Source organism: Seriola aureovittata, chromosome 6, assembly GCF_021018895.1.
Source record: "Seriola aureovittata isolate HTS-2021-v1 ecotype China chromosome 6, ASM2101889v1, whole genome shotgun sequence".
NCBI classification, from domain to species: domain Eukaryota; kingdom Metazoa; phylum Chordata; class Actinopteri; order Carangiformes; family Carangidae; genus Seriola; species Seriola aureovittata.
Window position 1 is genome coordinate 8,642,521 of NC_079369.1, and position 13,331 is coordinate 8,655,851.

Consider the following 13,331-nt stretch of genomic DNA (forward strand, 5'->3'; position numbering starts at 1 on the left):
ATATTAGGGTTTGATTATGTATTGTTAATTGTGTGGTCAGAATTCATTACATTCTAAGCCATTTAATTTCACTTACTTATCTAAAATGAATTAGTTGTTTGTAAAAATTCACTTTGAGAAGTGCATTCAGAATGAACTTTTATTATTATATTTACTTATACTTTAGAGATGATCTCATTCCTACATTAATGTTTTTTATTTTTGCTTTATTTATTTATTTATTAATTTATCAAACCGAGTGAATGGTAACACAACTTATGATTGACATACAACGCATATACATGTTCACTGTATGGATTTTTTTCTATTTTATACACTAAAAAAAGGGATTTCACTTTGTTACAAGTCATGTTTTGCAAAACAAATTTCAAACTGATAAGTAACCTGAGGAGGAAATCATACAGACTTTCACTGAATTCAGTCAGTACATTTTTTTTAGCACTTTTACTTTAACACTAGGGCAACACTGATGTGACAAACCAATGATAGTTATTATAGTAATACAAAAAAATCTCACGTAGACCTATGTAAAATGTAAAAACAGCCGAGCAAATAACTACCACTAATAATAAACTCCAGATTGTATATCATAGCTGCAATTAAACCTGAATAAAATGCAAATCCATCAAAGCTCTATTGTCTCTCTGTGGGAATACATCTAAGAGCCTAAATTCTCTTTGCCCTGACACCGTGATGAAGCGACAATCACTCAAGAGCTAAATACTGCAATCATTATGCAACATAGGGCAATGACATTTTAGTGTATGTATGCACACACATGCACACGCTAGCACATACCGATGAATGCCAAATGAGTGCTATACTGAAAAGCTGTCTTCCTATCTACAAGCTGACAATATCAACTTTAAGATCAGGCAGGAGCGGTTGCCATCCAGGCATGTGGCTTCATGAAATATGTGGCATAATCTAATGCTCACTATATCTGATATGAAACCGTCATTAACATTTTGTGATCCAAACATCACAATAGACTGCAGGAAAATTTTTTAGCTCTTCGGCTAATTTCAGCATGGACATGCACAAAAAAATTAAAGAAAACATATCTTCATATATTTGGACATTTGTCTTACTCATTTATGTCACTTAAATTATATTAATTATAATCTTACTCTAGTTTGTTTGTCTGTTTGGTTGTTGAAATACTGCGTCCTCTGTCATTTGGGAAGGACTCAATAGCCTACACAGGCTTTATTACAGTTGTGTGTAATGGCAACAAATTTCATATCTTCTGATGGTGATTCTATATGTCACAGAAGACATGACATTGTTTGCAATGTTTGCAAATGGCATTTACATTACTGTCACAGATTGTTATTTGTCTTTTCTAAATGTCACTGCAATAAAAAGGGTTATCTCCTGTACTAACATCCTTCACATATCAACATGAGCTCTGCAGGAGTGCAAGATGAAGAATCCAAAATGGCATTCAGAGAGAGCAGCACTGTGACAAAATGACAGTCGTGGTTATGTCTCTGGTCTGTAACGTCTGTGGGGCAGTTTCAGAACCACACATTAAACCATAAATGTTACGCAAAAGAATGAAGCATGTCACAACTCTTGTTCGGACTGTTTTTTTTTTCTCCCTTTGAATCATGGATATGGTGTTGCAAACAATATCAACAGTCCATTGGCCCAGTATGTTAAAACTATGATTACAATGAAACCAATAATTATGATAGCTACTAGTGACAGTCGATATTATCATGGAGGTCTCCTAATGACACTGTGTCATTGTTTTAACCAACATACAGCAACATACAAAAGAAACGTAATTAACAAAATTAAAGTTGGTTGCAAGTGTTGTGGTGATGAATGATGAATGATGATGATGCTGATGATGATGATGATGATGATGATGATGATGACGTCTACAGTGCTAGGATCGACTGTAAGGGGGGGCAGGGGGTTGGGGGGGAGGTGTGGGGGGGGGGCACGTATTGTGAAATGGTTTTTCCCACCCGGGCTGTGTGATCTGTACCCCGTATATCCTTGATAACCAACTTCACTATGGAAGGTGGAAGTTGTCAGTGTATATAGTGAGCCGGGTGGATTTACACCCTCTCTGCCTCCCTCTGTCTTCCATTTCAGCAGAAGCAGCGCAGCATCACTGCCCACTCTCCGTGGCGACGTCCGTCATCTTGTGACAGTTCTTGCGCCCTTTGGAGACACTGTGGTACTGAACTGATTTCGCTGTGTCGGGTTTGCACCCAGCCCGGCTCCATGGGAGATGTTAAAGAAAGCATATGGATGAATAAATGATGCCGTCCCTCCGCAAGAGATGAGACTGGCAAGGGAAGGCTCTTTAAAAATGCATCCTCTCCGAGCGCCTCTGCCCCACTTAGGAGCGCGTTAAGAAAATACTCCTCAATTGCAATAAAAAAAAAAAAAAACAACAGACAACACAGTCCCCGTCCCCCCCCCTCCTTACCATTCGTCATACGAAATGGACTCATGACATTTGTAAATCTCCCATTTTGATTGCCTGTGTAATCGAAAAAAAGTGGATTTGTCAAGATGGAAATACAAAGGCTCAGGAAAATATTCAGCCGTCTTAACATGTCAGAACTTAAAATAACAAACCGAACAACCAGAATTGGGTCAAAATGCCAAACCTCATGAATGTTAGATGGCAATATGTAGGCAATGATGCACATGATGATACTGATGAATAATTTTGGAATAGCTGATAGACTGATAGCCTATCATTTCTGGATTAAGCATGATAACATGTTTTTTTAAAAAGTGACAAATATCCGCATTTTCCGTGGCACTATTTTAACACAAATCCGCTCAAGAGGCACAGGTAATAATAAGCAATTATTGAACTGTATATGGGCCTCGCAGCCGTTTGAGGGGCGACACGTTACCTTTGTGCATGCCGGTGTATCGGTCCTTGAGAACTGTCAGTTCGTGGATTTTCCCAAACTGTTCAAACAGGGGTTTCAGGTCTTTTTCTTCCAAGTTCCGCGGTATCTGCCCGATAAACAGCTTAATGGCATCTTGGTCTTTCATGTTGCCGCTCTCCGGATGAATTGAAATGGGTTCTGACCCGTTCATGGGTTTCGGAAATGTGATCTGAGGGTACTGGTGCTGATGTGGGATAAGTAGTAGTGGTTGTTGGGTCGGCGGTGCCCCCGGTCCGGTGAAAACCAGGCTGGAGTGAGCGGGCTGGGGCTGCTGTGGATGGTGCTGCCTTCTTGTTTCAGTCTGAGTGAATCTGGCCATTCTGAGCTGGGAGCAGAGTGGATAATAATGACAACACACACACACACACTGTGAGAGAGCAAGCACTCAGCTGGAAACCAGGCTGACTTTCTATCCGACACACAACACACACGCACACACAGCACAAGGCAGAGAGGGGGGGTGATAGAGGCGGAATGAAGGCACAGGAGCGATATTAGACACTCTGCAGTGCCACCCAGTGTCACTTATGAAATACTTCAACTTAGGCAAACAATAAGTTGGCAAGTGTTGACTGACATACGTGCTCTGGCCAGCGTTTAGAGCAGGACTGAGCATCTCTGTAAAATACATTCCTTTATGGACCTTTTTTCCCTCATCATACGTTGGACTTGTAATAGCAGGAAAAGTGCAGGTGTCAGCAAAAACACTATCAATGGCTCTTTCCTGTTTCAGCGTCCAAGTGAGTCATGACAGCCATCATTCATTTTGTTATTTACACCTGTGTTTTTGCTACCGTGACATGTCAAAATGAATGTCTTCCCTGAAAATGCCAACTGCAAGTAAAAGCATTTCATTTCAAATGTTACTTTTAATTTTACAATTTTACTTAGAGTGAATAAGAATTGGCAGTAAGTCCCACTACACTGTTTCAAACCCCTGGTGCTTAAATTGTGAAATAAGTAATAGTATTTAGTATAGTATCTCATGCTGTGCTGAGTCTGACTTGTGCAGTAAGTGTAAGTAAAGTAAAATATAAAAAGTGACTAAAGTGGTTGGATAAAATTAAACTGACAAGAGCAGAAATATTGTAGATAACTGAAACATTTATCTACAATAACATTGAAATGTGGTGGAGAAAAGTAGGCTATAATATCACAACGTTTAAAGTGCCAAAAAAACAAAAAAAACAACAATAATCGGCGCCTACTGTAATTATCCTTGAACACAGCATGAGATCTCAACACTACATGAATCAGTGGTCAATCAAGTTTTTTTAGTACAATATTCCCTCTTTGTGTTACAATACTTCTGATGCAGCTCAGCAGAAACATCAAAGCCTCTGAATCCTAGTACTAGGTTCTGAATCTTATATTGTAATTTTTGTACAGAATGAAGGCTGTGGTTTGTTTTCCTTATTTTTTTGTGATTGCAATAATCAGTAACTCGATTCCTTCAGTACTTTCCCTGAATTGTATTATCTCTACAGGCATGTGAGCATTGTACTAAGATAGTGTTGAAAATTATCTTTCAATAGCCACTTTTCAGTAAAATAACTGTTAAAATATAAAGTGAGGTTGGAGGCCCACTTAAATGATTACACACTGTATTTTCAGAAAATTAAATCTCAATTAATTTATGAAACAATCCTCAGAAGAGAGGAAAAGATCTTATACATCAAGACTTACTTTGTCTATATGATAGAAAAGAGGCTCATTCCACACAGTTTCTCACCTCTCCTTTAGCTATTTTTGAAAGGACAGTAATCAATACAGGGTCTTTGCTGCTCCCCCTTCTGGAATTTGACAATATATATATAAATATATATATATTACTTTTTTTTTTTTTTTTTTTTTGCTCTGACCGAGACCGAGAGATTTGTTGGAAAGAGGGAACGCATTCAAAAGTTTTCAAGAATACAATAAATAATGTTTAAATGTCTTTCCTTATCTTTAAGGCCAATATTGACTACTGATTATGGTATTGCATTTCATACACTGAAAAAACGAAAATTGCTTTGTCATTTAAGATACATATCTACAATTTTGAATTATAAAATACATGCTCATTGTGGTGAAATGCACGTCACTATTAAAAGTATAAACAGAAGCCGGCAGGTGCCTCTCCTGCATTAAATGATAGAAGGTAAAAGAAACTTGGTGATCATGTTTTACAGTAGATGCGCCTAGTCACAAGTGCCCTATTTATAAGGCAGGTGGTATTGAAATCAGCAGTTGTTCATTAGGTTGAGTCAAGGGAGCAGTAAATATTAACCACAATTAGGAGACTTACTGTAAGTAATTTTCAAATAGCAAGGAGGCTAATCCCCCAAGAGAGAGTTTATTTGTATCATTTGCCTTCTCAGTACTCAGACCCAAATCCATCATCTAAATAAAATACTGAATTGAGAACACTGACAACAACAGTTCAACAGGCAGTGCAGCCACAACCCACCCTTTAGCTAAAACACATCCGCTGGACAGATTTCTAATTGCAGCCTATTTAACAGTGGATTAAATAAAGTGATATACTGTCTGTGACAGCAGGCTCAAGGCTGCAAGGTGAATCAATACCGCTGCTGCTTCTCCTACTGTGGAGAGGCGGCACCGCGGGGGTCCCCTCCCAGAACTTCCACTTCCGTATGGCTACGTGGCTGTGCGAGAGACCCGGCCTCTGCTGCCTCTGCTGCTCTGGATTCAGCAGTAAACCTGTAAAGCGAGGAAAGGCTCACATCCAAAGGGCAATGGTTTGCAGTGAAAACAGATTGGTCAACAAAGTTGAGAAGTTGTCCAGAGCAGATGGTTGTTTTCTTTGGAAGGAAAGTGGGGATAATTTCAGCTCTATTGAACTGTGCTCATAATATTTCTTTCTGCAAAGTTCAATAAGTGCAAGTGTAGAGGGAAAGACATGAGCTGGCAGGGGTACACATTGACATTACCGGTCAATAAAACAGTGGGTGGTAGCTACACAGACACAGGAATTTTTTATTGTAAACTTGTTCTTTTGAAATGTGAATGTAATTCTGTGAAGCCGTGGGTCCCAGAGTGCAGAGTAAGATACAGCTGCTGAAACTGCTGTTTGATTTCGATTTGCGCGCCCAAGTCACAGTGTTATTTTATGCCCAGTTCATCGTGTTCTAAATTTATTGATTAAAAGAGGCAGGGTACTCACTGAATGTGGCTGGCCATCTGAATGGGAGTTGGCAGGGACAGGGGTCGAAGTAAATGTGTTTGGCGGATGGCTCAGCATGTTAGCCTGCTTACATCTGCAGTGAGGAAACAAACAGTGCAGCTCATATTGAATAAGAGCACTGAGCTGTCGTGGCACTGGCTCACCCGCCTCTGAGGGGGGTTGAGAGGCTATTTTTAGGGATGTGGTCAACACAGGGGGAGGGGTATTGAGAACTTCCACTTCATGGTTCTTTATTGACCAATGCCATTAATGTTTTGCCAAGCTGAAGACAGAGACAAGAAATCAATAAAGGTCACACTATTAGTGCGAACTAAAAAGTTACATACAATTTAACTGGCTGGCGTTTATTCTGCTGCTTGTTAACCAGTCTGGACCCTGAGAGGGAGGCAGCCTGGCTCGATCTGTTCAGCTTGGGAAGTCTGGAGGGGCCCAGAGGGAGACAGAGACAGCTAAGGGAGTCATTTTGCATTCTGTGTGCACTTGGAGCCATACAGTCAAGACAGTCCGACAGACACACACACACACACACACACACACACACTTCCTAATTACTCAAATTCAACATTATCCTCCACACCCAGTACCTCACTTGCATATTGTGCAAACACACTGATGCTCATAGGCAGAAAAAGCACAAACACAGTTTAACTTGCCATATACCGTCTAGTTATGAGCTGAAGCCAATGAGGAACTTGACAAAACAAAAACGTTAAGGGAAAGCTTCTTCTCTGCTTGGGCTGGCATGGTGAAGTTCTGAAAGTGTGGTGGTGGTTTAATAAGCGGTGAGAGTTGGAGGTGTCCCCTGGTGCCTAATTCACCATTGCACTCTGGTTATGCATTGCAAAGCATGCTTGTTCGACTGTAAGGTGTTGTTCAAGAAAATTAGGGTGTGATGTGATGATGGCATATCACTCTGGAGACACTTTTATGAACCAGTGACTTAACAGGCTGATGAGATGTGATAAGAGTAAGCTGAACTGTGGCGTCAGTGTGTCACAGTTCACCTTTCTTGCACCTTTCCCTCCAGGCCTCCAGGTTCCTGGTCTAAAAGTAGAGTTGAACCGTTTGAGCTTTTCCAATTAAAAACAGTCCAGCATGTTGGTCCTGTTGCAGCCATTGAAAGTATAGGCTCTGTTGAATATGATTAAGAAAGTAAACTAAACTTGCACTTAAATAACTGAAACAGTGATTGTCCAGCGTTATTGCTGAGCCTAAAATATACAAGTCCAATTCCATCCCATCAGTTTGATTTTATTCTAATGAAACAAAACAGGAAAGAGCAGCACCCAGAAATGACTGCAGGTCCAATAAATTCTCTGCTCCTATCTGTGAGGTGTAAATAATCAAAAGACAGAGATGAATTCAAAAGCACACAGACTATACAAATATTTGTGCAACTCAATGTCACGCCTTTAATTCCACTAAGGAAGGAGCGTAAATGCAGTCATTAGTGGAAAGGGGGCAGAGAACTGGCTCTTGCAATTGGGCTCATTGTAACTAGCTGTGTTAATAATCGTACACTAAACTATGATTACAACTTTGCTTCGCCCACAATTCACTAACAAAATATTGTTTATGAAAATATCAGACTTGAACTGCAGCGGGGGGGATTTTAAAAAGTGTCTCTTTCTTCAGATTTTCCCGAATATAGTGTAACATTTCTGATAATCTTTTAGCATTAGATTTAAATGTTTGAATGTTTCTCAAATTAAATAAATATCCCAGCCTATTTTAAATATCATTTGAATCTGGTTGGTTTATGGCTACAGCTTCACACAAATCCAAATCCTGTTCGTGCCTTCCTCCTACTGAACAGTTTGTTCCCGGTCCACAGAGGGGCGTGAAGCAGACTATCATCTCTTGCACCAGGTCTCTTGCAGTGCGTTATATGACTTGCATGATAAGAGAAGTGCAGCGGTCATTGGAAAAGATGAAACAAAATGACATTTTGAGGATTAATTTTATCATCCAAAAACCTGCCACTAAAATAACCCTATTATCCACTGTGGTTGTTGCAGCTTTGTTGTACAAGAGAGAAATGGTCAGCCTGCAGAGCAATCTTGTTTTTTTTTTGTGACTGCTGTGATCTGAGAAGCCTCTACAAGTGCCTCAATTTCAAGATTGTCTACACTGCTGCTGTTTTAGTATTATTACAATTATCTCCAGAAAAACATCATTATATCAACAGACTGCATGGTGTTCAAACTCCTGTGCCGTCCCTTCCTGCATCCTGGGCTCAATTTTGTCAATTTTATGGAGAGAATATTTGTCTCTCTTCACAGGAAAATGGCTGGAAATATCACAGAAAACAACAATATTGAAAGAGAAGATGCAGAAGACTGAGAGGAAGTTGGTATATGAGAATGATAATGATCCAGGTTCTTACACAGGAATCCTTATTTGTTTTTAACGTTTTTTGTCGCCTCAAATTATGGCAACTGTCAGCTATGAAAATCTAAATCATGGTCATAGCCTTTGCACGTCAGAGCACACATGTCACAGGGATTTGGGGAAAGTGGTTTCCTGATGATCTTTGATTATGTGGATTACATGGCCATTCTATTGTAGGCTACATTCAACACTACAGCACATCAACATAGAAGAAAAACATCAGTGATTCTTGATCCAGTGTTGAATTTATACTTACAGTTTCTAACCACCAGATGGAAGCTTTGTTCCGCTGTGATTTTCCTCTCCAGTCATGTCAGTCATGTAAGGACATCCGAGTCTAAATAATGACTAACCTTTAATAAATTATTGCCAGTTCCCCTCAGGCTGTGTCTTAAATATCACATTTGATGTTACTAATCCATATCTGCAGAAATCAAACTGCCAACCAAACAAACAGAGTTAGAAAGTAGCTCAGGATATTTTGCCTTCTTAGTCGGCTGGTTATCTCTCTGCGTTGGCACGGTGTATGCAGATGAGGCTGTTGCACAACTGTGTTACTAAAAGCAGCTGTGGTGAGAAACTTTAATACTGAAGTCTCGTGTTATAATGGTAGCATGTAAAAGTGTTGATACTGGGGAAGTGTTGAAGTGTGATAGTGGGGGAAATGTGTCTGGCTCTGTTGAGTTTAGGGTAAACTGAGATGGGGCTGTTTCAGGATCACTGAACAGCTGCTGTTTGTAGGCTGCAAAGACACATTGGTGGCAGGTGCCCCAAACACTCCTCCCACACAGATGTCAATAACCCACATCATGTTTTCCAGCCTTTGTTATTTCTATACAATTTGTGGGTCATTCAAGAGAGTGCATTTTTGACAACTTAAATGCAGACACAAATAACACATATACATGTAATTACTGTGGTCCTGAGGTGTAAAACAAAACTTTTCAGAGTAAAGTAGATACAAATTTGAGGGTATATTTACTTAAGTATTCCGATTTCATGATGCATTGTATTAAATTAACTCAGCAGTTATATATAAAATAGTTCAAATCAACTCAAAAATAGGAAACCACGTACACATTAAAGCATCAGCATTAATGATCTAATAATAAATCATGTGCTAGAGTAACACTCTGTCCCCCTGTAAAAAATTACCCCAGAGGTCGTCTGTGCAAGTAGCTTATTAGGACCCACAATTACATTTTTTAGGCGATCTCTAGCGGCTGTAGTAATTGTGACGAGAGAAAAAGAGGAAGTTCACATTAGGAGGAGCTCGGGGAGGATGGACGGGTTGACAAAACACAGAACTCTTACACAAGAGACCGCCGTTCGTTTTCCATTTGAAACTCATGTTGCAACATTTGCTTCTTTTATGCATGACAGTTCCACAAGCTTAAATGTGTGTTTATTATTATTACCCAAAATGCCAAAGGTCTGGTACGCTCCCATGGTGTGTATCTGCTCAGAGGGGCCCAGTGTTGCTCATTGTTTCATACAGGTTGAGAATTTAATTGTAGTGTTGGCTAGTGTGGTGTGTGACCGATGTGCATAGAGAGACTTGTGCAGTTTAGAAGGGGAGAGTGTAAACCCAGGTTATTTTCTGTAGCTAAAATTTACAGATGCTCACTAAATGCCTCAGATGCAACTTTTCAGCAGAACAAGCTACACAGAGAAGTCTCCACTGCAGCTATTGCAGCACACGCAACCTAGACAGGTGTGTGGCCAAAAATGAGTTTGAAAAGAGTGAAATAAAGGGTTAGATTGAAACTGAGTTCTTGAGTAAAAGATCAGCATTTTCCTCCAGCAAAACATGAATGTCAGGTAACCCATACATAAGATGAGGTGCAGACAGTTGAACAGTAGCACACTGATATCCCTTCATGGCTTCCCTTCAGTGACCAGGTGAAGCTATGGAACATTGGGGGAGTGAACAGGAACAAAGTGCTGGCTGAAGTTTCTCTAACTGTCCCAAATAAAAATAATGAAAATGCTTTAGGTCTTTCTGTATTTTAAATACAACCTCTCGATAGATATGTACTGTAAATAAATAACAAGAAAGTTGTGACATAATCATTTTGACAATCAGATTGTGTCGATTGTATACCTGACATAACGTTTGTCTGAGTCACGAGGCACAAAAGGCACGTGCAGTGAGCCAAGTGGACGGGAACAACTATGCTGAGAGTTCTCTTCCGCTCAGGAGGGAAAGATACCATGATGGTCCAAATATACAGTAATTTGCCTAATTTCTGGAAATTAGGTTTGAAATGGGGTTATCTTATATTTGAGAATGAAACAATTACTACTATGTGTTGACATGAGATATTCTTTTTGAATGGAAACACTGCTGTCATGCTGACTATTTGAGTTTTATTTTGAAATTACTTTAAAAGAAATTTGTTTTCTTTCCTATCTTAGTCCAGTTTTCCTCTATAGTGATTGTCTGCCCCACCCTAATGTGTCTTACCTGTGTCCAATCATCCCTGCCTCCCTTGTGTATTTAAATCTGTGTCTTTCCCTCAGTCTTCCTCAGTTCTCCCCCAATAACAACAACAAAACAAGTAAGAATTGTTCATTGTGATGACAAATCCCACAATGTTACTCACTGAAAACAGAACGAGCATGAAATCTTCAACATGTCTAAAAATGTGACTCTTAAAAAGAGTCATGGTCTGCTCCTAGCAGTATGTTTGAGCTGCAATATTCATATTTGAACTTCTACATATCCCAGACAACAAGCTTCTTCTGAGAAAAATTATACCCAATTATAATTATTCTTTGATCTTGGAGTGGAGGATTTTTTTCCCTGAAATAATAATAATACCTAGAAGCAAAGCCAGCAATAAAAAAAATTAACCTTAGCTCAACCTGTTAGAAATAGAATGTCCACCAAGATGTGCAATCACTTTTAATTGGCTAAAAAACAGAATGACCACAGTAAACAATGTTCAAAACCGCGGACACAACCTGACAGTGTTATTTGAGGAGAAGATAAGAAATATAATCCCATATCGTTGGCTAAACAATAAAGCCTTAATTGTGATTCATATGAATGCATCTCTTATTCCACATGATTGTCCAATTATGTCAGTTTACACTGCACTTTGGAAAAAGAGTCATGGTCTCTTGTCATGATGTATTGTGTCACCACATGTATGACATACTAAAATATTTCTCTTTTTTCCAATCTTCTTGTCTGTCTGTCCTTCGACAACCGTTCATCTGATCAACTTCAAACTTGGCAGGTATATTGCTGAGGACCCAAGACAGTTTGGTCTGCAGAAGATTTCCTTTGTGCGTCAATGGCTGTGCCCACCTGTTGTGTCAAGAAGCACTGCTCCTGTTGCCTAGTAACCTTGAGAGCATGGAGCTGGACACTGAGAAGTTAGCATTTGAGATGCAGCCAGAAATTTTGATTTTATTTTTTTGTTTTATCATTTGTTGAAGGAAATGGATGTGGGGCACTGCCAGTGCCGGTGTGTAATGTATCTCAGGAGGGGACATTTGCCTTGGGCAGTAGTGCAATATATACAATCCTCTTAAAATCCACTTAAAACAACACAAACTGACACAACAGACTGACAAAAATAGAGTAAGGATTGCTATGTAGACACAAATTAAAACATACGTGATACAAAAAAGATGCATGTCTTTTAAGATAGCATGTATTTTAATGTATTTTGCCTCGTATGTGATGCAGATACTCTGCATGTCTGTGTTTGTCAGCTTCCGCCCTGATGTGGTGTTTCTACTATTTTGTCCCATTTATAGAAGGTAGCTAAAATAACAGAAACAACTCTCTGTAGAATTTACTACAGCTCAACAGAATCACACACTCCATCCTCCAAAATTATACATGAGTAAAATTTCTTTGAAGTAACAGTAGTTTTACTACAATTCTCCAGTACTCTTTCCACACCTGGTAATCAAACAGGCGCTGCAAACAAGTGTTCAAATAAATGATTAGTCGATCTAAAAAGGAATAAAATTGTAACAATGTTGATAGCTGGAAGAACTGTCTTAGTCATTTTTAATCAAACAATGCTGCTGAGTTGCACCTCTGTAGCTGAGCGGCCTCAAGGTGAGTTTGATCATGAAGCTACTGCAAGAAAACTGCATTTTTGCCACTTTTTTTCAGGGTAAATTGTAACCACTAGAGAGCAGCCATGATTCACTGAAATGCCTGGAGTTTAATGTCAGTACTGCCTGCGTGTCCATTTCCCCTTTAATGTGTGTTGCTTGTCTTCCTCAAGTGTGTTAGTGACAGCGGTCCATGCTGCTCAGCAGGCCAAAATGGTGTGTTTCCACCATGTGATTGATTTCTTATAAAACAAATGCAAATCAGTGGTGTAGCAGTATAGCAAGGTTTTGATTGCTGTCACATTCGTGTGTTTTCCTGGTACACAGTGGGGTATTGGTCCATTGCAGAGACCGCAAAGTGAATGTGGTAAGGTAGTAATTGGTCACCACAGGAAACACCTACGTTGTAATGTTCCTGTTTGTCCTTCTTTCTCTATATTCTGTCAGTCTCCCTTGAACGAGGCCGGGCCCAGCTGGACAGCAGCGAGTGAGAACTGCTCAAAGAAATCAGAAAAGTGAGACAGAAGCTGGCGACCAGAGCCAGAGAGCACAGCCCTGCCTCCTCACAGTCTGTCCTGCACTGTCCGCTGTCTCCCAGTGACCACAAACTGCTGACCATCTTCATACTGTCTCAAAAACATACTCTCATCTCAAGCAAGCTAGAACTGCCAAAACAATGACTTGAACTGAGAACCGTACTCGATAGCTAGCAATTAGTTCACCCATTCAAACAAGCTGAATAT

General features: G+C 39.7%; 1 protein-coding gene across 10 annotated transcripts in view; it reads right to left on the reverse strand.

The window, feature by feature from the left end:
- The window catches only part of celf5a (cugbp, Elav-like family member 5a), a 179,705-nt gene extending 176,379 nt beyond the window's left edge, over positions 1 to 3,326 (reverse strand). For 5 of the 10 annotated variants that reach the window (XM_056377929.1, XM_056377927.1, XM_056377920.1 and 2 more), the window contains exon 1: positions 2,889 to 3,326. In XM_056377929.1, coding sequence (XP_056233904.1) covers positions 2,889 to 3,246 — 358 coding nt within the window. In that variant the 5' untranslated portion in view covers positions 3,247 to 3,326. The remainder of the gene's footprint in view (positions 1 to 2,888) is intronic. The other 5 variants (XM_056377924.1, XM_056377928.1, XM_056377921.1 and 2 more) reach the window with 2 other exon arrangements.
- Between the last annotated feature and the right edge of the window lie 10,005 nt (positions 3,327 to 13,331).